Source organism: Pithys albifrons, chromosome 17 (assembly GCF_047495875.1).
Source record: "Pithys albifrons albifrons isolate INPA30051 chromosome 17, PitAlb_v1, whole genome shotgun sequence".
NCBI classification, from domain to species: domain Eukaryota; kingdom Metazoa; phylum Chordata; class Aves; order Passeriformes; family Thamnophilidae; genus Pithys; species Pithys albifrons.
This window is the reverse complement of record NC_092474.1, coordinates 5,561,638-5,587,254: the sequence shown is the minus strand read 5'-3', so window position 1 is coordinate 5,587,254 and position 25,617 is coordinate 5,561,638. Positions and strand designations below refer to the sequence as shown.

The window sequence follows — 25,617 nt, the reverse complement described above, 5'->3', positions numbered from 1 at the left end:
GATGCTTTGGTACAATTAAGATACAGAGTCATTAACCAAGTCATACTGTTGCATTGCTGTAGCTTTATGAGATGCTGGAGATTAAATAAGTTGTATGAAAGCTGTCCTGTGTTTGGAAACCAACTGTGCTGTGTCCATGTGTTGCACCTGCAGTTACACTGAAGGGCCTGGAGGATCAGCTGCTCAGTGTCATCACAGGCTTTGAAAGGAGGGAGTTGGAAGAGCAGAGAGAAAGTCTCATCCAGGAGACAAGTGAGAACAAAAACCTGCTGAAAAATCTGGAAGACACTCTCCTTCATGGACTGACATCTTCCACAGGAAACATGTTGGACAACGTGGAGCTGGTGAAAACCCTGGAAGAGACAAAGTTCAAAGCTACTGAGGTACCAGCTCTGGGCTTTCTGACTGGGTGTTTTCTAACAGAACATGGTCTTTCCTTTTTTGTTGTGTTTCATCAAACACAGAGAGGCAGGCACTGAGCAGCTCTGGTTATTGTGATACATAGATACACTCTGGATCAGCACAGCAATTCCAGGTGTATGAAATCCCTGTTTCACAGGTGATTGAGAAACTGCAGCTGGCCGAGACGACGGCGGCTGATATCGACAGCCTTCGGGATGGCTACAGACCAGCTGCCAGGAGAGGGGCCATCCTGTTCTCTGTGTTGTCTGAAATGGCCCTTGTCAACGCCATGTATCAGTTCTCACTGGTCTCCTTCCTGGAGGTTTTTGGGTTCTCTCTTCGGAAATCCATGCCCAGCCCGATCCTTCCGAAGAGGTTGAAAAACATCATGGATACACTGACTTTGAACACCTACAACTATGGCTGCACAGGTCAGTGCCACTCGTGGTGGGCTGAGACTGAGGTGCAAAACCAGACAAAGCCATGACTTTCATTGGTTTAATTAAAGAGACAGTTCCCAAACAGGGAATTCCATGATATTCAGGGTTCAGCACTGCTCCTGGATCACACTTTACTCCCTGCTATTTCTCTTAGAAGAAACTGCACACATTAATGATGTAACTCTTGCAGAAATGGTCTTCTTAACAGAGTGAGAAAGGTAAATCACAGCTGTTGAGCTCATGTGCTGTATTGACTTTGTAACCCTGATCCAAAGCCCCATCTTTGATCACTCTGATCACAGAACTGTAGAATCATTAAGGCTGGAAAAGACCTTAAAGATCATCAAGTCCAGCTGTCAATCCAATGATCTTTGTGGGGTGCCCAGATCACAGAATCATGGAAGGGTTTGGGTTGGAAGGGACCTTAAAGCTCATCCAGCTCCATGGGCAGGGACACCTTCCACCAGCCCAGGTTCCTCCAAGCCCTGTCCAACCTGGCCTTGGACACTTCCAGGGATGGGGCATCCCATCAACCCCACAAGAGATGCAGGATGTGGAGTTAAAGATTGACCCAGTTCAACAGGCTTTTGCAGCTGATTTTGAAAATTCTGTCCCTTTAACATAGGCTTGTTCGAGAAGCACAAGTTACTGTTCTCCTTCAATATGACTGTCAAGATAGAACAAGCTGGTGGCAGAATTCCACAAGAAGAATTTGAGTTCTTTTTGAAAGGTAAAGGGAATATTTATATATAAATATGTAGCTCTGAGTAGCTATAGCTAAAAGATCTTTTGAAGACAGGTCTTAGACTAGAAAGGATTTAGTAAGAGCCACTGATGAGGAAAGTTGCTCTGTGTTGCTTTACACAAACTGGGTGTTCTGCTATTTCTATTTTTTTTACCTTTGTTAAACAGTGAAGAGGCCAATCCTTCTCTGTTGACAAACCTCACATTAGCTAATTGTTAGCATGTTACCTAAGGAAATAATCTGTGGCTATCTTCTGGCTATGTGTGTGTCATTTTAGAAATGTTTTGCAAAGAGGACACTCCAGCTTTTGCAAGCACTTATAAAATCCATCTTCCCTTCAGCAGACCAGACTCATCTTACAGGCCTTCCAAAACAAACTTCCAGTTGCTTGCTCAGTGCTTGGGACTGTAGGAGAGGTCATGTAGTGGAGAATTGCTGCCATGAACATTCACTCTGGTTTCCCAATGTGACCAGGCAATATTTCCCTGGAGAAGAGTGCCCGAAGGAAACCGTACGCGTGGCTTCCGGATCAGGGCTGGGAGGACCTGATGCGCTTGTCTGAACTGTTTCCTGACACATTTGGGTCTCTTCCAGATGATGTGGAAGACAATCCAGAAGTATGGAGAAATGTATGTGGTTTTTTGCATCCTATTGTCTCCTAGTTTTGATTTAATGTTTAATAATTTGATATTAAATGTTCAAGTGGGACACAGCGTGTCTCAGCACTGCACAGGAGGGACGTCACCACAGGCTCCTTCCACCAAGGCCTTGCTTTGCTTCTTGGCCTTAGTTAGTGAATGGCTTATTTGCAGAATAATTATGGATTTTATTATTTAAAAAATGAACAAAACCAATCTTCCCTGGTAAACTGTAGATTCTTTATGTGTCAGTCAAGTGCCCTAGAGGAGTTATTTGCCCTGTTGAAGTCAGTGGAATTTTTTCTCTTGATTTCAACAGTCAACATTTCACTGGTATTTTTGTGCTGCTGAATTGTACTTTGATCTTCTTGTGGCATTGAGTTCTGTAGGGTAGTAACAAACACAGCCTTTCTTTGTTCCTCCTGTAGTTTCCTTCCATGTCTTTTTGCTTTATAAGAAGTCTTCCTGTAAGCAATCTGTTGATACTTTTTGCTTGGGATGCTGTTTTCTGTATCTTAAGAGAATTACTTGACTTAAAATGAAAGCACAAATGTGTTTCTGGACTTGAATACTTTAATCTGAAAAAGTTGGATTTTTTACATTCACTTAATCTTTTAGTATTTCCTTGCAGCTGATTGACTGTTTTCCTTATGTCTCTTGGCCCCTCGTTCATGACATTGGTTTTCTCTTTCCTGGTAATTATCCTGATAGAGCAATTTGATTCTTTTGCCTTGTCTGCCATCTTTTCTTGCCAGTGGTACGACATAGATGCTCTGGAGCAGATCCCATTCCCAATGCAGTATCAGGACAGTCTCACAGCCTTCCAGAGGCTCCTGCTTCTGCGGTGTTTCCGTGTGGACCGGCTGTACCGGGCAGTGACGGACTTTGTGACAGTGACAATGGGGGAGACGTAAGTCACGCTCCTCTTCCAGACCCAAATCACACCTCTCAGGGGTTTCACACAGGATGGATTTGTGATGTGCCTGAACAGCAGAGTAGGAGTGGTGTCTGGGTGGTTTCCATGTGCAGTGTGTGGTGGGCGCTGCTGTTCATGCACACGACGTTGTTCACACACAGAGGCTGCTCTGTGCAAAGCAGCAGCTCTTTGGACTTCTCTCCCTCCCAGGTATGTGCAGCCCCCTGTGATCAGCTTCGAGGCCATCCTGCAGCAGAGCAGCCCTTACTCACCTGTGGTTTTCATCCTGAGTCCTGGCTGTGATCCTGTCAATGACCTCATGAAACTGGCCGAGAGGACGGAGTTTGCAGCAGAGAGACTCAAATTCCTGGCCATGGGACAAGGCCAGGACAAGGTAACTTGGGTGGGAGGGTGGGGATGTGCTGGTGCAGCAGATCTGTGAATTGCAAGCCATGCTCCCAGTGCTCTGGGTCTGATCACATCTCCTTTCCAAAGGTCTGTTCCATTTTAAAGGGAGGTGCTTCATGGTTCTGACATGGATTTGCCAGTCTGGGAATGACACTTTCCTGAATGTGAATGGGGGCATTTGGCTGACTGGCTGCTGTTCTGGTTTGGCTGAGGGTATATCAAGAATCAGATTGGCAGCTATTACATACAGTTGAGCTGAAAAGATGTTACTCTGCAGCCTTTCAGAGTTTATCAGTGACCTGGGGCTCTGTATGGACACGTGGTGTTTGGAAATCACAGTGGTTTGTTACCAGAAAGATACCCTGCTGCTTTTCTTGCTTTTCATTTTTGTTATGGACACTAAGGCAGGAGATCCAAAGATTAACATCTGGCTGAATTTGCCATGGTTTCAGTCAGTGGGGAGCTCCTGTCATATTCTTTTAGACCACCTGTTCTTAGACTGACCTTCATCCTCTTCTGGGCCTTGCACACTCCTGTGCTGTTTGGAAACACCTCAATGCCCTGAATGACTTTTAATTTCAAAAGGAATTAAAGAAATAAAAACATCTCAGAGCAACATCTTGTGGTGTGGGAAAAGGTCTGTTCAAGGGGCATCCTGGTAAGTGCTGAAACTAAAAGGCTGAGTGTGCAGCAGGAAACGCCACTGCAGGAGCCCAGCAGGGGCAGTTTGCTCACAGGAGAGAGGGAGAGGTACTCACAGATGGTTCCTCCCTCTCTCCAGATCGCTTTGCAGATGCTGGAGAAGGCAGCGGTTCATGGAGAGTGGCTCATGCTGCAGAACTGTCACCTCTTGGTGAAGTGGCTTATCCATCTGGAAAAGGCCCTGGAGAAAATTACAGAACCTCACCCAGACTTTCGCCTCTGGCTGACGACTGACCCAATTAAGGGCTTCCCGATTGGAATCCTGCAGAGGTCCCTGAAGGTACCTGTACAGTGGGAACCCCATGGAGGAGGACGTGTCCTGCCACTGGGACTCAGCACAACAGGCTGGCTCTGCCTGTCAGATCGCAGCACCCTGGCCCAGGCTTAGGAACTCACTTTCTGTCTTTATAAGCAAAATCCTTTTTTCATCATCCTGTTCATCTTACTGGGACGATTCCTTTGGGTGAAAGTGGCTGTTCAGCAGTTTTTTTCTGAAGCGGTTATTTCACTAGAGGTTTGTGAGTAAACCTGGATATGACAAGTGCATTTTAGATTCAAATGCTGCCACAAGTGAGGAGTACCTGGAGAGCCAGAAATAGCCCTGTCAGTGCTGCTGCTGCAGTGCAGGACTGAGGCCTGGCAGCAGACCTTGGAATAGGATAATGGTTTCCAGCTGCTACTCCAGGCTGCAGCATTTCTCACCAGAGGCTGAGCTGATTGTTTTGAAGGCACAAGCCACGGTTCTGGCCCGATGACCTTTTCCATGGCTGCTTTGCTGTGGTGACCTGTCCCGTAAACATCGTTCCTTCATTTCACAGCTTGGGAAGGAGTGGGATGACAGACCCAGCCTGTGAGCCCTGGGGCAGTGACAGCAGTGGGGACAAGAGATCTGAGTGAATCTTTTGGGCTGTAGATCCACCCTCTGTGGGTCTTGCCAGGAGCAAGGAGAGCGGAGGTTTTACAGCCCTTTGGAAAAGCTGCCAGGAATTGGCCCTGGCAGTTTGATCAGCACCAAAGCCATATTAAAGACTGTAAAGCCCTTTTACTGTAGGGATGTAGGGCACACTAAAATGTGTAAAGCACTGGTATTTCAGTAAATTAGATCATTAAGTGTGAGAAATACTAATGTCTTGCCAGTAACATGGGTATTTCTAAAATAATATCAAGTTTCTCTTTACGTGTTTACCTTGATAAGCTTAAAAAGGTCTGTTTCATGTCTTTATTTAAGAAAACAATCCATATTGATAGGAATTTGGAAAGCTACTGAAAATGTCCAAGCTTGCATTGTATAGCTTACTTAATGTGGTGTATTTACAGCTTCTTTTCCTCAGGTTATCCAGAAATGGATGGCTTGTTTCATTATTTTGATAGGTTGTTACAGAACCACCTAATGGTCTGAAACTGAACCTAAGAGCCACCTACTTCAAAATTCCCCAGGAAGCCTTAGAGCAGTGCCCACATCCTGCCTTTAAGTCCTTAGTCTATGTCTTGGCATTTTTCCATGCTGTGGTTCAGGAGAGGAGGAAGTTTGGGAAGGTTGGCTGGAACGTACCCTATGATTTTAATGAATCTGATTTCCAGGTAAGAAAACAATTATCATAGCTCTTATATTCCTGAATAACTCAGATTACTTCTGAAAATATAGAATTCATCCAGATTTAATCCTTTCTCACTATTAGATTTTGCTTAGTATTTTTTTCCTGCTTCTTTGGAGTCATGGAGACTCCTGATCTTCCATAATGTCAGTTTGGGCCACTGAAAATTAGATTCCAAATCCTTCATGTTTATGTTGCCTCTCTCATGGGTTTCTTTTCTTAGGATGATTTATACTTAAATTTCTAATTATTTCAGAAAGAAATAATTGTTAGTTTTCAAACAATTAAATAAAATCTATGAATATGTATATCTGATTTATGAATCTTCTCTCACATGTTCAACAACTTTATTAGGTCTGCATGGAAATCCTTAACACATACTTGACAAAAGCTTTTGAACAAAAAGATGATCAAATCCCTTGGAGCAGTCTCAAATATCTTATTGGGGAGGTGAGTGCCTACAGTGCCACTTGATGGTAAAAGAATCAAGATAACTGAAGTTTCTTTGCATGGGCTGCAACAAGTAGAGCTGGGAATCATTCCTGGGCAGGTTTCAAACTCCAACCCTGAGCATGGGTCTTAATCTCAGTCTCAGGAAAATAGGGCCACTGTGTGTAACTGCACAACAGGGAATTACAGTGCTTAATTAATTTGAGAGCCCTTGGGGTCCTGTGATGGAAGATTCTGAGCAGCACAAGTGCACAGTGTTACTGGCATAGTGGGGTGTCCCTGGACTGTACAAATGGGTGTTCCCACTGTCCAGGACATGAAATCCTGTAGAAAACTGGTATTTTGCAGCACTTAATCCCAGCAGAGCACGAGCTGGTACCACAGGAAGGCACATAAATGACCAGGATGGGTGATCAGGGGTGGCCACAGCAACTCTATCCAGGCCAAGGCCAAATACTTCCTGCCTGTCCCCCTGAGAGGGGGCTGGAGAAGATCCCTTGGTATCCGTAAGGGAGACAGTGTCACACCAGAACTGCTGCAAAAGCAAAGGATATTGTGGACTTTTTGGTGATTTTTTTAGACTGTATTTTCTGCTCCAAAAGTCAGTGCTGTGCCACTGCTGTGCCTGATCTCCAGGTGATGTACGGAGGGCGGGCCATCGACAGCTTTGACCGGCGCATCCTGACCGTGTACATGGACGAGTATCTGGGGGACTTCCTGTTCGACACCTTCCAGCTGTTCCACTTTTATAAAAGTGACAAGATTGAGTACAGAATTCCAGGAGGAACTGTAAAAGATGATTTTGTCGGTAAGAAATGCTTTTCCTGCTAAATATATTAGCATTAAAAAAAAAGTCTCCTTCCAGCATCCATTCTATCCATACATCTGTTGCTGGATATGAGGAGTTAAATGGACCACCAGGCACTGCTAGTGTACAGATTGCAGTTTTATAATCCACTGCTTTGTAGGAGCTGCCCTTTGGAATGTGAGCTTATCAGTGAGCTCCTCAGGTCTTTATAAATAACCAAACCACAAAACCTCAGTTAGGCAGTGTTAATTTTGTTAAGTGATGAATTTCTGTGGAGATCTGGGTGTTTAAAAGTGTTTATTCGCCCCGTGTGTCATTTGACACCAGCTCTAGAATTTGATTTTTTCCATGCAGAGCAGTAACAAAATTGCTGTGTTGTTCTCTGTGCTGGTGTCTGTGGGCTCCTGTGGTTGTATTTATTCCAGAGGCCATAGAAGCTCTGCCGCTTTCCAACCCTCCGGAGGTGCTTGGGCTTCACGCCAACGCTGAGATCGGGTATTACACGCAGGCGGTGCGGGACATGTGGGCTCACCTGCTGGAGCTGCAGCCCCAAACAGGTGTGTTCTGTCTGAACTGGACTGGTACGTGAGAAATCATGGCCATTCCCTGGGGACTGTGACACCAGCCATGCCACAGCACCCTGTGTGTGTGTGTGGGGAGTGATCCCAGGGAAAGGGGGCTGGTAGGAGGTGAGCAAAGCCACGGCATGGCTCGGCCCTGCCAGCCTGGCAACAGCTCAGTGCATGCTCAGAGACATGCAGGGAGTCTGGAGGGCAAATGTCAGAGCAGCATCAGAGACTGATGCCAAAAGGTGACTCCACTCTCAACCTTCTCTCAGAGAATTCATCACAGAATGCGTGGCCTGTACAGTGTCTCACTGAAACTTTTTGGCTGCAGGTGAAACTGGTACAGGAATTAGCCGAGATGAATATATTGCAAACATTGCCAAGGATATTGAAAACAAATTACCCCAAGTATTTGATCTTGACCAGATACGGAGAGTTTTGGGCACAAACATCTCCCCTACAACTGTGGTGCTGCTGCAGGAACTGGAACGTTTCAACAAGCTGATTGTTCGAATGGCAAAGTCACTGGCTGAGCTACAACGTGTAAGTGAAACCACAGCAACTCCCCAGAGCCAGCTGGGCTTTACCTGCCCCAGGCTGGCACTCAGAACTCTCACCATCTTTCCAGGCCTTGGCTGGGGAAGTTGGAATGAGCAGTGAACTGGATGACGTGGCTCAGGCTCTCTTCAACGGGCAGATTCCTGGCATCTGGCGGCGCTTGGCTCCCGACACCCTTAAAACACTTGGAAACTGGATTATTTTCTTTCAGGATCGGTATAACCAGTACTCCAGCTGGGTAAGCAAGTGCCTCCAGAAAGCTTTTTGTTTTGCTAATCTGCACGATGTGCTGTGCAGAAGGCAGTGAACACTCACTGCTTTAAGTTCCTTGAACTAGTGCCAGTCCTTGCATGGCTGTGGCTGCAAGGCAGACTCTTCCCTGGCTCACCTTTCCCAACACCGGCCCCTGGGCTGAGTTACCAAGTGCTGCACCTTCTGTGACTGCAGGTTAACGAGGGTGAGCCCACAGTGATGTGGCTGTCGGGCCTCCACATTCCTGAATCCTACCTGACGGCTCTTGTTCAAGCCACCTGCAGGAAAAACAAGTGGCCCCTGGATCACTCCACCCTCTACACAGAGGTAACCAAGTTCAAGACTGCAGAAGAAATCACTGAAGCAGCTAGTCACAGTAGGTGCTTTTACAATTATTTGGCAAAAATAATGAGTAGTTAATTGGTGAGAGAGTAAATTACTTTGGTTACACCTCAGCAGACATACCCCCTGGGTTTGCATTTCAGTCCATGTGATTTCTAGCTGGGAAGTAGCTGGGTTGTAGCTGGGTTCTGGTTCCTGTGTTCCTGCAGAGCCTCTGTGTGCCTGAAGCACCATCTTCTCTCTTCAGCTCTTCCCACCCACAGGCAGGGATTTGAACTTAAACCTCTCCCTTGCTCCCTCCCTACACATACCCTGATTTCTTAATGCCTAAAACATTAACAATCCCAGCAGGTTTATAAAGGTCTAGTCACACCATAAATAAAATATTGAAATATATTTAAATAAAAAGTAACTACAACTATCTATCATTTATTGTGTAAATCTCTCCTTATGAACTAACAGTCTTGGGACTAGGGACTGCTAAGCAAGGCTCTCAGTACCAGACCTAATTAGGAATAGAGGAGGGAAAAAAGTCTGTCTTTTTTAAATTTAACTTGTAGATAAAAATTCCCCTCAGAAGCTTACCTTGCCCATTCTTTATTAATGTTGTACTTCTTCATCAGCGTTGTACTTGGTATTTGTACCACCACAACTGCCCAACCCTTCACCTGCTGTCAGTGATCCAAGAGCAGGCCTGGAGGTCACAAAGCTCTCTGGAACTTGGGCAATTTGAGGGCAGCAAATCAGACTTACTCCTGGGACTGTTGATCATGTGTAGTGCAACTGAGACAACTTATTTTCATTTCCTAATACAGGTGGATGATAAAAACAAACCCCGCAGTAACTGCGCACAAACCTTGTGCAGCTGCAGTTTGAAATGCAGTGTGTTTGTGATGACTGGAGTGAGTGCCCAGGACAGGCACTGCAGGAACACTTGTCTTGAACTGATCTTTTCTAGTTGCTGAGGTTACACAAATGCTGCATTTTCTGCCTTCACAGGCTGCTTTGTTTCTGGTCTGTTCCTGGAAGGAGCAGACTGGGACGTGGAGCAGGGCTGCCTCATCCAAAGCAAGCCTCGTGTGCCGGTGGTGGAGCTGCCCGTCCTGAGGATAATCCCCACGGAAGCTCACAGGCTCAGACTGCAGGTACGGCTCCTCGGGGACACGGGGCCCAGCCAGGTTACTCCCGTCCTTCTGTCACATCTCTAGAGCTGGCAGTCCCTGCCCTCTCAGCCCAGCACTGGGATTTTATCATTTCCTGGTTTCACACTTCTCCCTACATTCCCCATCATTACAGTTTTTCTAAAGGGGTTGAAGCATTTGTTGATTATTTTCAGGCGCTTTGGGACAGGGATCTTGGGACACTCTTACACTCCCTCTACTCTTTCCATTATTTCCCATCCACAGTTAGTGACATAAAGGATATTTACATTTTCTGGGTATTGAATATTTAAGACCTCTAAAAAAACAAGTGAATTTCTGAAGACAGTCACCTCTCCTCGAGACCCTCCTTCAAGTGGCACCTCGGGCCCTGCTCAGTGTCCTTGTTCCCTCCATGCTCTTTCAGAACACGCTCCGCACCCCTGTGTACACAACGTCCCAGCGCCGCAATGCCATGGGCTTCGGCCTCGTCTTTGAAGCTGATCTTTACACCACAAGGCACATTTCCCACTGGGTCCTTCAAGGTGTTTGTCTCATCTTGAATGCAGAATGACAGCCAAAAGTAGGCACTACATTCTTTCCCCAGAATCCAACTCTTTGGAGGCACAGGGTTAAAACCCTGAACCGCAGCAGAGATCCGGTACCACAGGTGGGGTCATGTTCACTCAGGCACACCTGACTTTAAATAGTATTAGGTTGGTTGTATCATACTCTATTTCAATAAACACATTTGAAGAGGGAAGTATTTTTTGTAACTTATGTTTCCTTTTGGAAAGGCTCCATGCTGGTCTGTGGTTGCAGAAGAGGGAATAAGTTGGTCTCACACACACAAAGACTAAGGTCTGCCTGGATGGTTGTAAGAAATGTCTTTAATTGCCCAAAGCATCACTTCTGTGGCGCCTGGAAGTGGTGCCTCCCACCAGCCTCCGACAAGTGGCAGGGCAGGTCACTCATACAACATCACCATAAAAATACGGTGACAACCAAAGGAACCAAACCCGCTGCTGGTTAATGCAATACACAGAAAAACATTAAATCTCAGAGAAACAAACTTGGTTTAACTTTTCCAGGAATGCAGCTTTTCTCTATCCCTCCCCACCACTTGTGAAACCAATTCCTACCACAGGGCCAGCAAGGCGCAGCGCTGAGGCGGGTTTGGGGCTTTGGGACAGTGAGTGACAGAGGGCACAGAGGGGCAGGCAGGGCCAAAGCCTCTGCCCAGGATCAGCCCTGCTGGGAGGGTCATGCTGCACGGGAAATCAGCGGTACCGCGGTGGGAGAGCAGCTTTGCCATCCTGCCAGTGCCTCTGAAGGGACACTGACAGGGGCCCGGGGCTCCCAAGGGAGACACACACCAACACAGCTGCAGGAAAAGCTTAGGAGGGGCAGAGTACAGCTGGCAAGGGGTGGGGACAGGGCAGGCAGGGATCCTTCGTCAGCTGTCATGGAGAACACGCGTTCCAAATTTTTAAAGGCACATCATAAGCTTAGCAGCATTTGGGAGCCAGTGTTTCTTGCTGGTCCTACTCAGAGGCTGCAGACAAGAGTGAAGCAGAGGTGAGCTGGAGGTGCTGATCAGAATGTAAGAAAAATGGTCAAATTTGTGCTCCTTTCCCCAAATTACATATCCTCCCAGCTCCCAGTATGCCTTTCTTTCCTAAGGAAAAAATAATAAAAAGAAGAGTCAAGTAGTCTAACAGCTGTTGGGTCTACCTGCTGCTTACTAGAAAGGAGTAGGGGAATCTGGGCAAGTGCAAGGCAAGTCCATCCCAATTCACAAGGACAGAAATCAAAGATGCCAGGTTCTCCTGTATGAATTGGTTACATCACTTAAAAGTAAATACATTTAAGAGGGGCAGCTCAGGTTTCTAAGCTGGCAGCAGCCAGCACTGTCTGATGATGCCCAGAACAAGAGTAATGTTTTCAGGAAACAAAAATAATCCCTTTACAAAAAAGTGCAGGTTAGAGCATAAAGAACCGTTTCCATATTGGATAGCCAGTTACATTTCCTCCCTGGAAAAGGAGCTCTGAGCCAGTATGGAAGGTGCTACAAGTGCAGTGTACTGACTAGCATAAAATGTGTCATGGAGCCATTTGATTAAAAAACAACCCCAAAACCAAACTAACCCCCCCAAACAACCCAGTGTTCATACTCTTTCTTGTTAACCCTTAAATGGTGCTTCTCCCACCCATATTTTACTTAAAGCCACAAACCAAAGTACTTAGGATTAATCAAGTAGTGCTTGCTGGGACTCTGGGGATGTCCTTAGGTCATTAAAGTGAACGTGCATGTGCCCAGCTTTCAGTGCTGCTGCAAGAGCGGCTGTCACAGAGCTGAGTGGTGGGTGTGGAAGGCTCACACACAGTGCAGACAACAGACCCTCTGACAGGTCCCACGCTCACAGCCAGTGTGGCTGAGTTTGAGTGCAGGCTGTTCTCTCTACCATGGCTCACTAACGCAGCCTGTGCCTCTGTCCACACGTGCAGTTAACACTAAAGGGAGCAGCGCTCGGAAGCAAGCGGTCAGGTCCCCCTGATTTGGCCACAGCATGGAGTGGTTATATACCTTGCCATATGAACACAGTCCTAGGAGGTTTCATTAGAGGAGCAAAATGTATTAATGATGTACCTGGAAGGAGTTTGGCATGCATGGGGCATCAAAAGAAACTTCACCGCAGGTGCTATTCACCCTACAGGATCACAGTGCGTAACCAGCACAGAACAACACTTTCGTGGTGTACTCAGACAGTTCTGTCTGTCCCCGAGTGCTTTCTGACCACTTTGCTTCCATGGACCTGATCCACTGCCAGCGTCTCCACCTCGGGCTGAGCCTGGGCTGGCGTGACGTGGTGGATGCGATGGGCCACTCCGATGTGCGCTTTGTGCGGCTTCTCGCGGGCAGGGCTCTGCGACTCCCCGGGCGCACGATCCGAAGCGATCGGTGGAATCACCAGCGGCCTCTCCTTAATCAGATGTACCTCTGCCGTTTCCCTGGCCAACAGGAACGGTGTGGGATCAGGCATGGCATCCACATGCTCCCGCAGCATCAGCTTCCGGCTCTCCGACCCTATTCTGTAGGCCTCTTCGAACTCGGGGTTCAGGGGTGTCGACAGGCTCTTCTTCATCCTGCGCCGGGGGGTCTCGGGCAGTTTGTCTTTGGGAGGGGATGGTTTGTAGCTGGACAACACAGGGCTGCCGGACGGGGTCCCCTCTGAAGTCCCGCTGGCGCTCATCAGCTTCTTCTTGGTCGCGTGCAGCTGAGAGGTCAGGTAAGCGATCGTGCTCGTTCTCTGCTCCAGTTCACTGGACAACATGTTGAGCTTATGGCTTTTCATTTTTAACTCTTCCAAGTACTTCTTTTCTCTTTCTTTAATAGTGTTTTCCAGCACCATTATCATCGCATTCTTTTGTTCGAGTTCTTTCAACAATTCACTATTTTCAGCCTCTTTGATTTTCAGCTGAGCTTCAAGATCTTTGCACTTATTTTTGAGTTCATCACTTCGTGAACTACCACTTTCTGTAAGAACAGGAAAAGCAGGAGTGTTTCAAGTTAACAACAGCCACCATGTAAAACAGTGCAATAGTGTTCCTTTTAGCATCCCAAAGTCTTAAGGGAATCCAAAAGACCAAGTTCAGCTATTACCCATCCCACACCATCCCTGATCCAGGAGGTTACTCTCAAGCAGTATTTTATTCCTATGCTTCACCTGTTGCTAATATAATACATGTAAAATAACTAGGATCTAGTGTGTATGTACATATACATACATATATATATAGGAGTAAAAGCTTTGTGGTGTAATTACAGCACCAGCTCAGCTAAGTTTTAAAAATAGTCTTGCTCTTCTGGCCCTAAATCTGTGTCCTGAGTTCCCACATGGCATGCAGGGACCTGACTGTCTGGTGGAGTCAGCAGTTCCACACACCATTCCTGGCTCTTTCACAGTTTTCCTGTGTGACCTTGGTAAAGAACTGGTGACATTTACCTAAAAAATAAGCCTGGAAAGGAGAAAACTACACTTATTGTATCTTCAGACTTCATGAAGTCCAACATCCCAGTGCAAAGTATCTGACTTATTTGTAACAGAAAAAACACAGTGAAAAAGATGAGGGAATTGAACATGAATATTAAAAAAAAAATGCCATGCATTCCTTACCTGACCAGTCTGAACTCTTTACAGTCAGCTCATATGTTAAATCTGAGGAAAAAAAGTTGTTTATTTTTGTTAGAACATCATCATGGATCCCAAACACCACCTGGTGAGCAGATTTACAATTAGAGACTTCAGTAAACACAGAACTAACTCTTCCCACCACCCACAGCAAGCACAGGAGATGCACTGCCAAGTAGCCAATGTGTAAAACAACCAAGCTACCAGCTTTGCTGCTGAGGTCTCACTGTTGGAGCAGGAAGCAGTTACTGCATTCCTGGGAGAAGAATGGAGCAGGAATGGGCATGGCATTGCCCCCGGGTACCTGTGCAGTGCTGCTGCAGGCGCCGCAGCTCCGCGTGCAGCCCCTTCAGCGTGTTGGCGTGTTCCCGCTGCAGGAACAGCAGGTTCTTCTGGGCACTCTGCAGCTGGTTCTCCAGGGTTGAGGTGGCCATCCTGGCCCACGGTCACCCTGCCAGGAAACAGACATGGCATTGTGAGGGCAAGTTACTGTGCACATGCAGAGATCCTCGCTCAGGCAGGACCGGCAGGAATGGCTCAGTTCCACTGCCAGTGCATTGCTCAGTTTCACTGCTGCTGGTGATCATCAAATGCCACAAAAAGTTTTTCTCTTTCAAGGCTATTTTGATTAGAAATGCTCTGAGTTCACCGAAAGCCTAATTATACCCTAGGCCAGAGCAGTGCAAGGAACTCATTTGTTTGGAGTTAACACATTTAAGGGATTAACTTCAGACAGCCTAAGTCATTAATCCTGTTACAAGTTAAAAGTGGAGTTCTGAGGAATGGGTTACTATGTCCCTGTCTTGCTGGGGGTTTCCACTTACCTCCAGGGACACAGGGATTGATTGGTAACATCCTTGGCCAAGAACAAGGAAGAAAGCACTAAAATGCACCAGCACAGCCAGGCTGGTGGTACTGCCATGGATTGGTTGCCATGAGGGAACCTGCACAAGGGAAGCTCTGGCAGCTGCTGCTGTTTCCTCGGCTGGGCTGGAGCAGGATCAGTCCCTCCACCAGCCCCGACACAGAACAATAAAACTGACAAGGACAATGTTTTGTTTAAAGAGAAAACAAACAGCTTTTTCTTGCTCACTTTAGGAGTACATGGAAACCTGTTACATATTGGGCTTTCCCTGAGGAACAGCCTTACAGAGCTAGGCCTGGGCTCCAGCAGTGCTCAGACAGATAGAAATGGGTAACTGTACAATGTTCACAGGCACCCTGGAGGACCCCTGTGCTGTCAGTGTTACAACTGCTCCTGAGCAGGCAACAGTGGTTACAGTAGGAAAGGCTAAATTCCATTATATGCATCGTCTTGGAAAGAGCATTCCAGTAATGAGGTTACAAAGATAAGTGAAGAGTCAGGACTCCTGTTACCTGGACAACCACCTGCAATGGCATTGCAACCATGCCCACACATTGTGCACAAGATGGACTTCAAAGGGTTTGCCTTGGCATAGCAAGTGTTTCCCACTGGGCTCTCTTTGGTATGTAGTTTTATGACAAGTATTTGTTTCTACCAGTTTAAAACTGGCAGAGCATAAACTCATAGGAAGTCACATGTTTTTGTCATTCAAAAACATATCTCTGAATTTAATTCTATACTTGTATTCCCCAAAAGAACCAGACTTGGTGCTCCTGCACCTTGATACAGCACTAAAACCCCCGGGGGTGTGGTGTGGAAATCACACACACACACACACACACACACACACACACACACACACACACACACACACACACACACAGCCTTCCTGATTCCACCTGTGACCTGAACCCACATCATCTTCTACTGACTTATCCCTACAGAAACAAATATTTGATTGTACAAGATAAAGTGAAGGTGCAAAAGATGTTTAAGGAATCCACCTCTCTGCAGGGCCAAACAGCTTCTGGTTACCTTGTAACAGAGATCAAAGATTAAGTTCAGTGCCCAGGAATGTGGACAGCTGTGCTTTGTTGAGTGAACGGGTCCTTCTGCAATCACCATTGTTTGCAAACAAGCAAAAATTATGGATGAAAGACATTTTAAGAAGAGTTTTCTTGGATGGCTAAACTGCAGGGTCTTTATGGCTCTGAAGGAGCTCCCCCCAGCTGTGACTGCTGTCCCTCCCCCCCGGCAGCCACAGCCCCTCATGCCCACAGAGAGCTGTGCGAAACAGGCACTACACAGTCACAGCAGCCACTGTGGGGCACCATTCATGCTAAGGATCAATATTTTAGCTGTGGAACATTCTCAAAGCGACACCATCTTGCTTGCAAAGCTGACTTCAGACAGACAGAGCTTCACTGAATTACCCTGTTTCTTAAGTGCTCACTATGCTCTGACCGACAGTGCCACAGCAGAATAAAGCCAGAGCTGCAGCTCTGACACAGAGCCTCAGAAGGGATTCTTCATCAAGAAATGTATTTTCCATCAGAAACACTAAGCTCTGGCAGCAGGAGGTGAAAGAACAGCGTGCACACAACACCCCAGAGCCTCTGCTCTCACATTGGGTACTAATGGTGGCCTTATACCTGTAACTGTGACCTGAAAAGGAAAACAATTCATTATCAGCAACAGGCAGTAAGTGCTCATAGCTCAGTCCTTGCAAATAAACATGTTTTTTTAAAACTGTTTTCTAAATGTTCAAAAAATCAGAACAAGGCTCTCAACATTAATCTCCTCAACTGCTTTTTACCTTGGTCTCCTGCTTGTGAAAGATCATACCAGGATTACCCACTCTGAAGAAGAAAAACATAATCAGAGGCAGGCAAGCATTACAGGCTTAGGAAGAAAATTGGAACTCCCTGCACCAGAGCAGCATCTTCCCTGCAGCAGCAGCAAGTTAATCAGTGGCAGCAATTAAATCAGCCCACGATGAGTTTTAGCTGCAGCCCCTCCGCACTAAGTGTTTTCCCACAACCCTCTGCAGCCTTCCTGTGCTTTTCCTCCTCCTGGCACCCTCGTTGTCTGGCCGTGCTCTCTGCTCTCCTTCAAGGGAAGGGAAAGGCCAGCGAGGTGAAGCCACAGCTCCCCTGGACGAGAGCTGAGATCTGACAGAAAACATGATCTTGGGAGGGGTCAGCCTAAAGACAAAACAAAAATCCTTTCAGGAGTATCTCAGGGTTTCCAAGAGGGAATCCTACAAAGCAGTCCTGGGATTGCACTGAGCTGATTTCATCTTGGGCTCTCTGAAACAAGAAGCTCATAAAGCACAAGAGAAACAGCAAAATGCAGAAGTCACCAGTGCCCTTTAGAGGAGGAATCTTCACCTCCCACCATGGAAATCATGGGACAGCTCCCAAAGCAACCAGGCTCCAGCTGGATCCCTCAGATAAATGGTGCCGGTGCTGGGAAAAGCTGGGACTGTACAGAGCACACAGTTATGTTACTGTGGTTTCCCCCCCTTTCCCCTTGTCTCCAAAGCAACTTAAAAAAAAAGTCTGCTGTGTTCTTATAGAGAAGGAACTGTGCAATGCAGAGCTTGGCAAAGTCCCCTGGGAATGCACGTGGCATTTGGGAAGGATGACAAAACATTAAAGGGGCACTGCAGCATTCAGAGGTACTGGTGACACTCCTCTCTGGCAGCAGGACTGGCCACAAACACCAACAGTGTCCAACCTGTCACAGCTCCACAGGCTTTATCCGGACAGTACACTCCATCCCACCTGTAAAGACATCCACAATTCCTCACTTTTCAGGACCACCACACCACCAAATGTTTTTAAATACAGCTCAAAGATTGAGACTCAACTCCTCCAAACAATGGAGTCACAATTTCTCTCGAATATAGCCAGGGAGGAACAAATGGAATGAGTCAAAACTCCCTTGGGAACTTTAAGTGCAACACTTTAATCCTGACTGCACCTACCTAAGCTCTCATCTTCCAGTAAAACAGAGGGGGAAACTTAAATTATCATCCCTGTAAGCTACCTTAAAAATTACCTGCTCAGTCTGTTTAGAAGAGCATGTTCTCTTCAAAAAAGAACAAAAATTAAGTCTTAAATGGAAAAGGAAAAATATTAAATAAGAGCTTCCAAAATGCAGCTCCATCCAATGCTCACCATAAACAGTCATTCACATTTTAACAGCCACACCTTGCCTTGCAGAGGATGTGAAAGCTCCAGGCCTTTTCTGATCTTAAGTATTTGGAGAGAGTTCAAAATGCTTTAAGGCAATGAGCATCTGACTGCGTATCAGGTGTCTTTGCACAAAATCAGAGCATCTCTCTACCCTGCTGCAAGATAGGAGAAGGGAGATGCTCATCTCTGACCTCAGACACCGTCCAAGGGAAGCTACTGGAACAAAGCCCAAGCAACGCAGTTATTTAACACTTTCATTCCCGTGCCCCCTCCAAATGTGGCAAAAGCTGCCAAAATGCCATTTGTTTGCTGAGTCAAACGAAATTTCAGGAACTAAGTAAGGACACAGGATTCTTCTCATAAGAACCTTCAAAGTTTCAGCCATTTTAAAGATTGCCACTGAACTGACCAAGCATTTCTAAAGAACACAGCTCTAATGCTGAAAAGCCCAGCTGAGAGTCACTCTGCTGTTCTTTGCTTACCTCAGCTCTCCATCTCCAGATATTCCTTCTCCAAAGTGTTTGTTCAGCTCCTTTCAAAGGACACGAAAAAGGAGACCCTGCAGTGTCCACGCCCAACTCAAGGGCCACCTTTCTGCTTGGACATTTGCTTTAAGTGCCACAAACTGGTTCTATGACACCATCCAGCAATAACAGTTTATTACCAGCCTGTTCCACAGTTTCAGATTTCTGTTCAACCCTCATTCACCTCTGCATCAGACTTCAACTACTCCAGTCAAGCTTTTCAGACAATATGCTTGGCCTACATGTCTGGACATCCCTCCCCTTCTCCAGTCCTCCCTTACCAGTAACGAGCCCTTTTTGCAGCATCACCTCTATCCCTTTATCTCCCTCCTCCTCTGCCCTCTGCATTAAAATATAACAATGCTCATGTATCATTATTGACCCAAAAGTTGTTCTGATGTTCTTCTAGTCTGTGTGTTTTAAGCCAACTAAAATTAGTAGTTCTTTCCTGGAGACAATGGAGGGGAAGAAGGAACTGTGCCACCATCCCCCAGAGGAAGGACAGGATTTTGCTTTCTCAGCTCCTCTTCCATTTCTCCAGCTTTTGCTGCTGTTTCACCCAGTGGTTCCTCTGCCTGGCTTGCCCATCATTTTCTCATCAGATATTCTGTAGACTCTTTAATCTCTGAATGTCCCTGGAAGTCCAGGTTACTTCAGTAAGAGATGATTTTTTGTTGCTCCTACAGCAGCTGGTATGGCAGCAGGAAGAATAATTAAGTGGACGCCGTCCTGGTAGCACTGATTTAATTGTGGCTGCTCCAAATGAACCAGCTGGTACTTTGCTCAGAACTCACTGGCTGCTCAGGGGCCTGACCGTCCACCTGGGGTCAGGAGGACCAGCAGGAACAGCTCCTGTGGAGTTCACTCTGCCCTTGGGACCACCCAAGCCCAGAGCTGGCACAACGGAGGAGACTCAAAGCGATCAGATGTTAAAATCACAACTGTGACAGAGACTATCAGAGAACCAAATCAAATAGTCCTGCAGTGGCATTTCACCCAGACACAACTACTGTGAGCCACCTCAGGGTACCCAGGGCCGTGGCTGTGCAGCTGTCAGGAACAAACACCTCACTCTGAAAATGACCTGATTTGGGCCCAGTTCACTTTAGGGAAACAAAGAAGGTGATATTTAAATTACACTGACTACTTCAAAAGAACCACTTTAAGAATGATGAAATCCATATAATAATTTTTTTAGGTGACAATAAAAGCCCCCATGAGCAAGGCCACATTGTGATGTAGAGGAACAGGTTCCTTCTCTTCTGCTCTATAGCATGTGCTCCTGATGAACGGCCCTTCTATTTAATTCACCCTTCATTGAGGATAACACTGTTTGTTATTTCACTATAAGCTCCATCAAAGCCACAGAACAGACTTCTCTCCAATCACAACTTGGCAGTCACAAAATCACAGACACATTTGATGAGCCTCCCTGACAACTCAGAATATTCTGTGATTCTGTTAGTCTAATAAACCAATTTCTTTTGTCAGAAGGAAAATGACACGAAAATTAATATTCAGTTCTCCCAGACTAACACAATATCACTGTTACACATAAAACCAAGCCTGATTCTATTTTTTCCAGTCATTAAGAAAGTTCTCCAGCTTTAACTGAAGCTGAATCAGGACTTAGGCTGGCAAGGTGGGCTGTGGGAGGTTTTGGTAAAAGGATCTGCTAAGTATAACTCCAGAGTCATGCTTAGAATTCACACCAAACTACAAAATAGTCAGGGGCCTTTTTCAGATATCAAAATACTCACTTCTGAACACTGTGTGTCCTCTTTTAATTGTATTCTCTATGTTCAGTAATATGTGAATTGCACCAGAAGAAAATGTATTCCTGTAATGTAAAAACTTGCCCTTTCTGAAGCTGAAACACAAACCAAAGAATTACTCAGCTGGTTTCAGAGAAGTGCCTTGGTTGGGCATTTCCCCCTCCCTAACAGGACAATAACCCACCACCACACAGACAATATTTTTACTACCCAGCCCAGATGTGATTTTCTCTCACCCATCCCACTCATTACACCAAGGAAGAATTTAGTGTTGCATTTCTGAAATGCTCCACAATCACCTTCCCTGTCATTCAGTGAACCAGGTCAGGGAAACACAACCCCGTTTTTCCACTGGCTGTTTCGAGGTGACAGGTCCACTGTGCAGCACTGTAGATGCCTGGGGAAGGTGTTAAAGACAAAAATAAAGAATAAAATCTGTAAGCAGGTCAGGGGGGGTGGGACAGGCAGAACTGCTTCCTGCTGCAGCGCCAGCTCCAGGCACTCAGCTGAGCTTGGGCTCCTGCATGGAATTCCTAAATGCAGAAATGATGATTTTCAGAGTTTATCTGGAATATTTGGGAAATATCAGAAAGCACTGAAGCCTTACAGCAAGCTAAATAAATCTGTCCTGAGAGATCATTTACAGAGAGCAACTATTTTAACAGCAGCTCTACAGAACTGCACAACTATTTCCAGGCAAGTGTAAAAGGCTGAGAAAATGCTTTCCTCTAATGCATTCTGTGATGCTGGTTCTGTTTTATAAGCCATTGATTTTTATTATTTTAGAATAGCAACTATGATCAAACATACAAAAATTGGTCTCCACTTTGCTAAAGGTTTTGAGAGCTGCTGATGAAGGAAATCTGGTAGTGGTGATGACCTGTGGCCAAGTCGTTTCTTAGACAAGATTTTTTTAATGTGTTAAATAGGGTGCCAAGACAAAGGACTCCAAAGAGAGGGGCTTTATACCCTTCCTTACACAGCCCAGGTACCTCAATCTGAGACAGCAAAGCTACACAGCTTAAATCGAGCTTTCCTGTGGATGGAAAACAAGCAAACACACACACAGTTCCATTCCTGCCATCATTCCCACGGTTGTTCCACACAGATGGACACACCTCTGCTCCACAGAAATGTGATCTGCTGTGCCTTTTGTGCCCTCCCTCCGGGCACCGACTCGGATTACAGGGAGCTTCTGTTCCCTGGCATATTTTCAGCCCTTCTGGAGGCAGCCACCATTCTGTTCGGGGAACAGCCATGACATTTAACAGTTCTCAGCCCAGCACTGTTTCTAAACAACACTGATCCTAAATCCCATCTCTCAATCAAGTAATTTAAACCAACAACCAGCAACATATTTTAACATTTTAAATACAAACCGAAGGTTTTCGTGGAGAGAAATGAGACAAACATGCTCCTCCCACAATGGCAGGAAAGAAACAGAAATCCAAAGAAATGGCTTTTTAAAATGATTATTTAAAAACACCCAAACAAACAGCTTGCAGAAGTTCTGATACACTCTGAGGACACAGTTTTCAGCAATATTTTGTCATGCCTCTAATAACTTGTTGGAAACAAATTTATTGCTCCCATTTATAGTATCGTGCTCTTTAACACCACCAAGAGAAATGAACTGCTAGATAATTGTAAAACATTATTAGCCAAAATCATTCACTGGAGACAGACTAATACCCATTATTACACTGCTGGACATCCTGGTTTAGAGGAAGACATTTTTTACATCACTTAAAAATGGGGAGATGAATCAGGCCCATATTCATTGAAGATACTACAGCCAGACAGGTGTCCTCAGGCAGGTGAAGGAACTGGAGGTGAGGGACAGCAGGCAGTAACCAGGGATTCACATTCCAGCTTGGCTCTACTCAATGCACCATTTGTCATCTTCATGTGCTTCTCAGATATCCATTGGATCACAGCACAAGAAGGGAAGGGAGGAGTTGTTTCAGCGAAGGAAACCAGAGCCCTGGTGATACAGTGCCCTGAACAAAGGGCACCCTCCCAGCTCAGCCCCACCCCGGCCCTGCACACCGGGCCGTGTTCCCAGGGATGGATGCTCAGGCTGTGCCAGCCCCTCCCGGAGTCCTGGCCGTGCTTACACAAGGCTGGCACTGCAGCAGGTCCCTGTCAGAACAGCAGCCTGGCAGCCACCCCCAGAGCTGTGCCTGCTGTCCAACCCCGCACAGCCACTCGGGCTTCACCCTGAGCTGCCGCAACACGAACCAAGCACGGACCTTCCAGGGCCTCTCCTTCTTCAACACCAAAATACTTGGATTTTCCTTTCTTCAGCAGTGGCTTTGCTTTCTAAACCAGCACTAAGAAAAATCTATGTCCTACACTGAACTATTTCCTCTCAAGCATCAGGTTATTTGAGTGCTGAATTTCTGGTGAAATGCTGCTCAACAAACCCCACCTCTTTTAGTAACTAACAGACCCACATACATCAATACACACAGAAAGGGTCACTTGCCAGTAAATAATTCTTAAGCATTATATAGTTTCAGAAAGATGATGTCTGTTCTCTGTTATACAAAGTAAACTACAACTTGTACCTTTTTAAAAAAACTTTACTATGAAAAATTAGGTTAAACATGAACTTGAATAAAAGGATAAGTTATATAATAGTATGGTTTACCCAATACATTGGGAATCCTGAGGATATAAAAGCAATTCTTCACAGGTTTGCTACTTTAAACCACCATTTTAAAGCCACAGAGCATAAATGAGATACCTAAAAATCAAAGTCTAATACAGTAGGAAAAGTAAACTTGCAAACTAGTTTATTACAGTGCATTCCCTCTATTATACTGTATACAATGTTCAATAAATATTTTATTGTACTTTACATTATGGTCCACATTCTGAAGTAACAACTTTGGGGAGCTTGTCACCTGCAGCTAAAGGATTGATTAATGTGGTAGAACTGGATGAACAAATACACTGCCCTTAACACTTACAGCCTCTTGAATTAGGGCACTCTAAGGGACAGTGTGATTTCTGTAATTCAAGTTACAAAATGCAATTAAAAAAACACTTAACAGCCCTGAGAATACGCAGCTGCATCTGAAATCTCTTGTGAAGGAAATGATTGCTGTTTTAGACTTTGCAACAACCACTGGACTGAAAACTACACAGAGCATTTGGATTGGTCAAGAGACCTTTATCTTCTCTATGGGGTAAGGGAGGAAACTTTACAGATGTATTAAGCAGAAGTAGGACAATAGGATGAAAACAAGTGATTATACCTCAGTTTAGCCAATATTCTTTTTCTTCTACTTAAGAAGCCAATACTTTCCTCTATTATGACCTGTCAATCTTTGTTGTTTCACTAACAATGACTCCTGGAAGGCCAGTACAACCAAAAGCTTAAAAAATTAACAATATTACAAGTCAGCCATTATCTGTTTATAAAGCACTTGCTTTAAATTGTCAAACCAAAAACTGATGTGCAATTTAAGAGCATAAATGTCTGTCTCCCAGAGGCTCAGTCATAATAAAGCACTACAGAATTACAGTCAATAATAAGTTATATAGGAAAAGGCACTGTATTTACAGTCACATCCATTCGTCTTTTATTTTTTAATTAAGAAGTGTAATTTATATTGCAAAAGCATCAATAAAGCTTTTTAAGCCTAAGTACCTTACCATCTAAGCAAAGCCAACAAGTACCCTGGATGCTTCCTATGCACCTGCAATGCAGATCAAAATGGACAATTCCACCCTCGGCACTGCCTCAGCTCCTGTGTTCGTATTTACCTTCACTGTCTCGGCTTCACCCAATTCAATAAGTGAGCTCGGGCGCATTCCCTGCTGCCCAGGGCGGGAAGGGCCCCTCCTTCCTTCCCACTGTCCCACCCCATGTCCTGCGTAGGGAAACTGCGTCTGGAAGCATCTCCGCGCCCGAGGACGCCCTGCACTTCTCTGCTGCCATATCCACAAGCGACGGGCGTTCTCCTCGGCAGGAAAACTCTCCTCCCTCTCAAACCAAGGTTATTCTCTACCCACTCTAAAACGTACACAACCCACCCGCCCAGCCCTTTGCAGGCCCCGCGCTACTGATGGAGGCGACACTTGTCACTTTTTAAAGTGAAAAGGTGCGATGCCAAAGGAGCGTGCGAGGGATGCGGTGTGACACCTGCCCCGCTGGGCGAGGCGGGGCCGCCGCCGCACCGAAACCTGCGTCGGGCAGGGCAGGCGATGGGGCAGCCACACACACCGGCACGGGCTCGCCCCCGAGCCGGCACAGACGGGGGTGCAGCGAGGGGCAGGGCAACCCCTTCACCCTCTGCGCCCCGGTGACCAGCAGAGCCCGGGGAGCGAGCGGGAGGCGCTTTGGTCCACTGCCAGCATCCGCGCCCCGGCCCGGGGCCGCACCCGCCGCTGCCCCGCAACGGCCCCGCGCCGAGGGGGTGACCGCGCCTGGGGGGAGGTCGGGCCGCAGCCCCGGACGGGGGGCGGCCCAGGGGCGATCCGTGAGCCCCGCACCGCCGGCACATCCCACCCGACCCGCGGCTCCGGCAGCCGGCGCAGGACCCGCGGCCGTCCCGCCTAACGCGGAGCGGAGCGCCCCGACACCCCCGCCCGGGACCGGGGTGCGTGTGAGGGGGGCAAAGGTCTCAGCCTCGTCCCGCGCCGGCAATGCCGCTCCCCCGCCCCACGCCCAGCCCCGGGGGTCGCCGTGCAGCTGCCGCCCCCTCGGCCGGCCCAGCGCGGAGGGCACAGCGCGCCGCAGCCCCTCGACCGCCCCTCGGCCCCTCACCTGCTCAGCCCGAGCCGTGCCACGGACCGCGGGCGCCCCGCGGGGCCGGCACTGACCGGCGGCACCGGCACCGGGGGCGGCAGCGCAGGCGCAGGTGCGGCTGCGGCACCGGGCCCGTCGCTGTGGCAACGGGGGGGGCAGCGCGGCCCCGCGCGGGGCGGGGCGTGCGCGGGCACGGGGCGGGAGCGCGCACGGGAGCGGGGCGGGAGCGCACACGGGAGCGGGGCGGGAGCGCGCACGGGAACGGGGCGGGAGCGCGCACGGGAGCGGGGCGGGAGCGCACACGGGAGCGGGGCGGGAGCGCGCACGGGAACGGGGCGGG

The 25,617-nt window shown here is 47.1% G+C and overlaps 2 protein-coding genes across 3 annotated transcripts in view; one reads left to right on the top strand and one right to left on the bottom strand.

Moving 5' to 3' along the window:
* The window catches only part of DNAH10 (dynein axonemal heavy chain 10), a 52,113-nt gene extending 41,471 nt beyond the window's left edge, over nt 1-10,642 (top strand). The window contains exons 63-78 of the mRNA XM_071572384.1: nt 154-383; nt 560-833; nt 1,468-1,572; nt 2,062-2,216; nt 2,981-3,135; nt 3,352-3,535; nt 4,331-4,531; nt 5,623-5,832; nt 6,201-6,296; nt 6,933-7,104; nt 7,530-7,661; nt 8,002-8,213; nt 8,299-8,466; nt 8,676-8,856; nt 9,822-9,967; nt 10,389-10,642. Of these exons, the coding sequence (XP_071428485.1) occupies nt 154-383; nt 560-833; nt 1,468-1,572; nt 2,062-2,216; nt 2,981-3,135; nt 3,352-3,535; nt 4,331-4,531; nt 5,623-5,832; nt 6,201-6,296; nt 6,933-7,104; nt 7,530-7,661; nt 8,002-8,213; nt 8,299-8,466; nt 8,676-8,856; nt 9,822-9,967; nt 10,389-10,535 (2,768 nt within the window). The 3' untranslated portion in view covers nt 10,536-10,642. The remainder of the gene's footprint in view (nt 1-153; nt 384-559; nt 834-1,467; nt 1,573-2,061; nt 2,217-2,980; nt 3,136-3,351; nt 3,536-4,330; nt 4,532-5,622; nt 5,833-6,200; nt 6,297-6,932; nt 7,105-7,529; nt 7,662-8,001; nt 8,214-8,298; nt 8,467-8,675; nt 8,857-9,821; nt 9,968-10,388) is intronic.
* Nucleotides 10,643-10,833: 191 nt separating this feature from the next.
* CCDC92 (coiled-coil domain containing 92) lies at nt 10,834-25,402 on the bottom strand. Of its 2 annotated transcripts, none has more exons than XM_071571958.1 (4): nt 25,296-25,402; nt 14,459-14,605; nt 14,140-14,181; nt 10,834-13,499 (listed from the first exon to the last, which is right to left on the bottom strand). In XM_071571958.1, exons 2-4 carry the CDS (start codon nt 14,586-14,588, stop codon nt 12,724-12,726), a joined length of 948 nt encoding a protein of 315 aa, XP_071428059.1. In that variant the 5' UTR covers nt 14,589-14,605; nt 25,296-25,402; the 3' UTR covers nt 10,834-12,723. The 2 variants fall into 2 exon arrangements, with proteins under 2 accessions (XP_071428059.1, XP_071428060.1); XM_071571959.1 differs by lacking the exon at nt 25,296-25,402 and adding an exon at nt 16,836-16,858.
* Between the last annotated feature and the right edge of the window lie 215 nt (nt 25,403-25,617).

What these genes read in the sequence shown, in the direction of transcription:
- CCDC92 (XM_071571958.1), bottom strand. Translation starts at nt 14,588, where the DNA reads ATGGCCACCTCAACCCTGGAGAACCAGCTGCAGAGTGCCCAGAAGAAC. An exon ending in CCTGCAGCAGCACTGCACAG is followed by an intron (nt 14,182 to 14,458) that starts GTACCCGGGGGC and finishes TTTTTTCCTCAG; the next exon opens with ATTTAACATATGAGCTGACT. An exon ending in AAAGAGTTCAGACTGGTCAG is followed by an intron (nt 13,500 to 14,139) that starts GTAAGGAATGCA and finishes CTGTTCTTACAG; the next exon opens with AAAGTGGTAGTTCACGAAGT.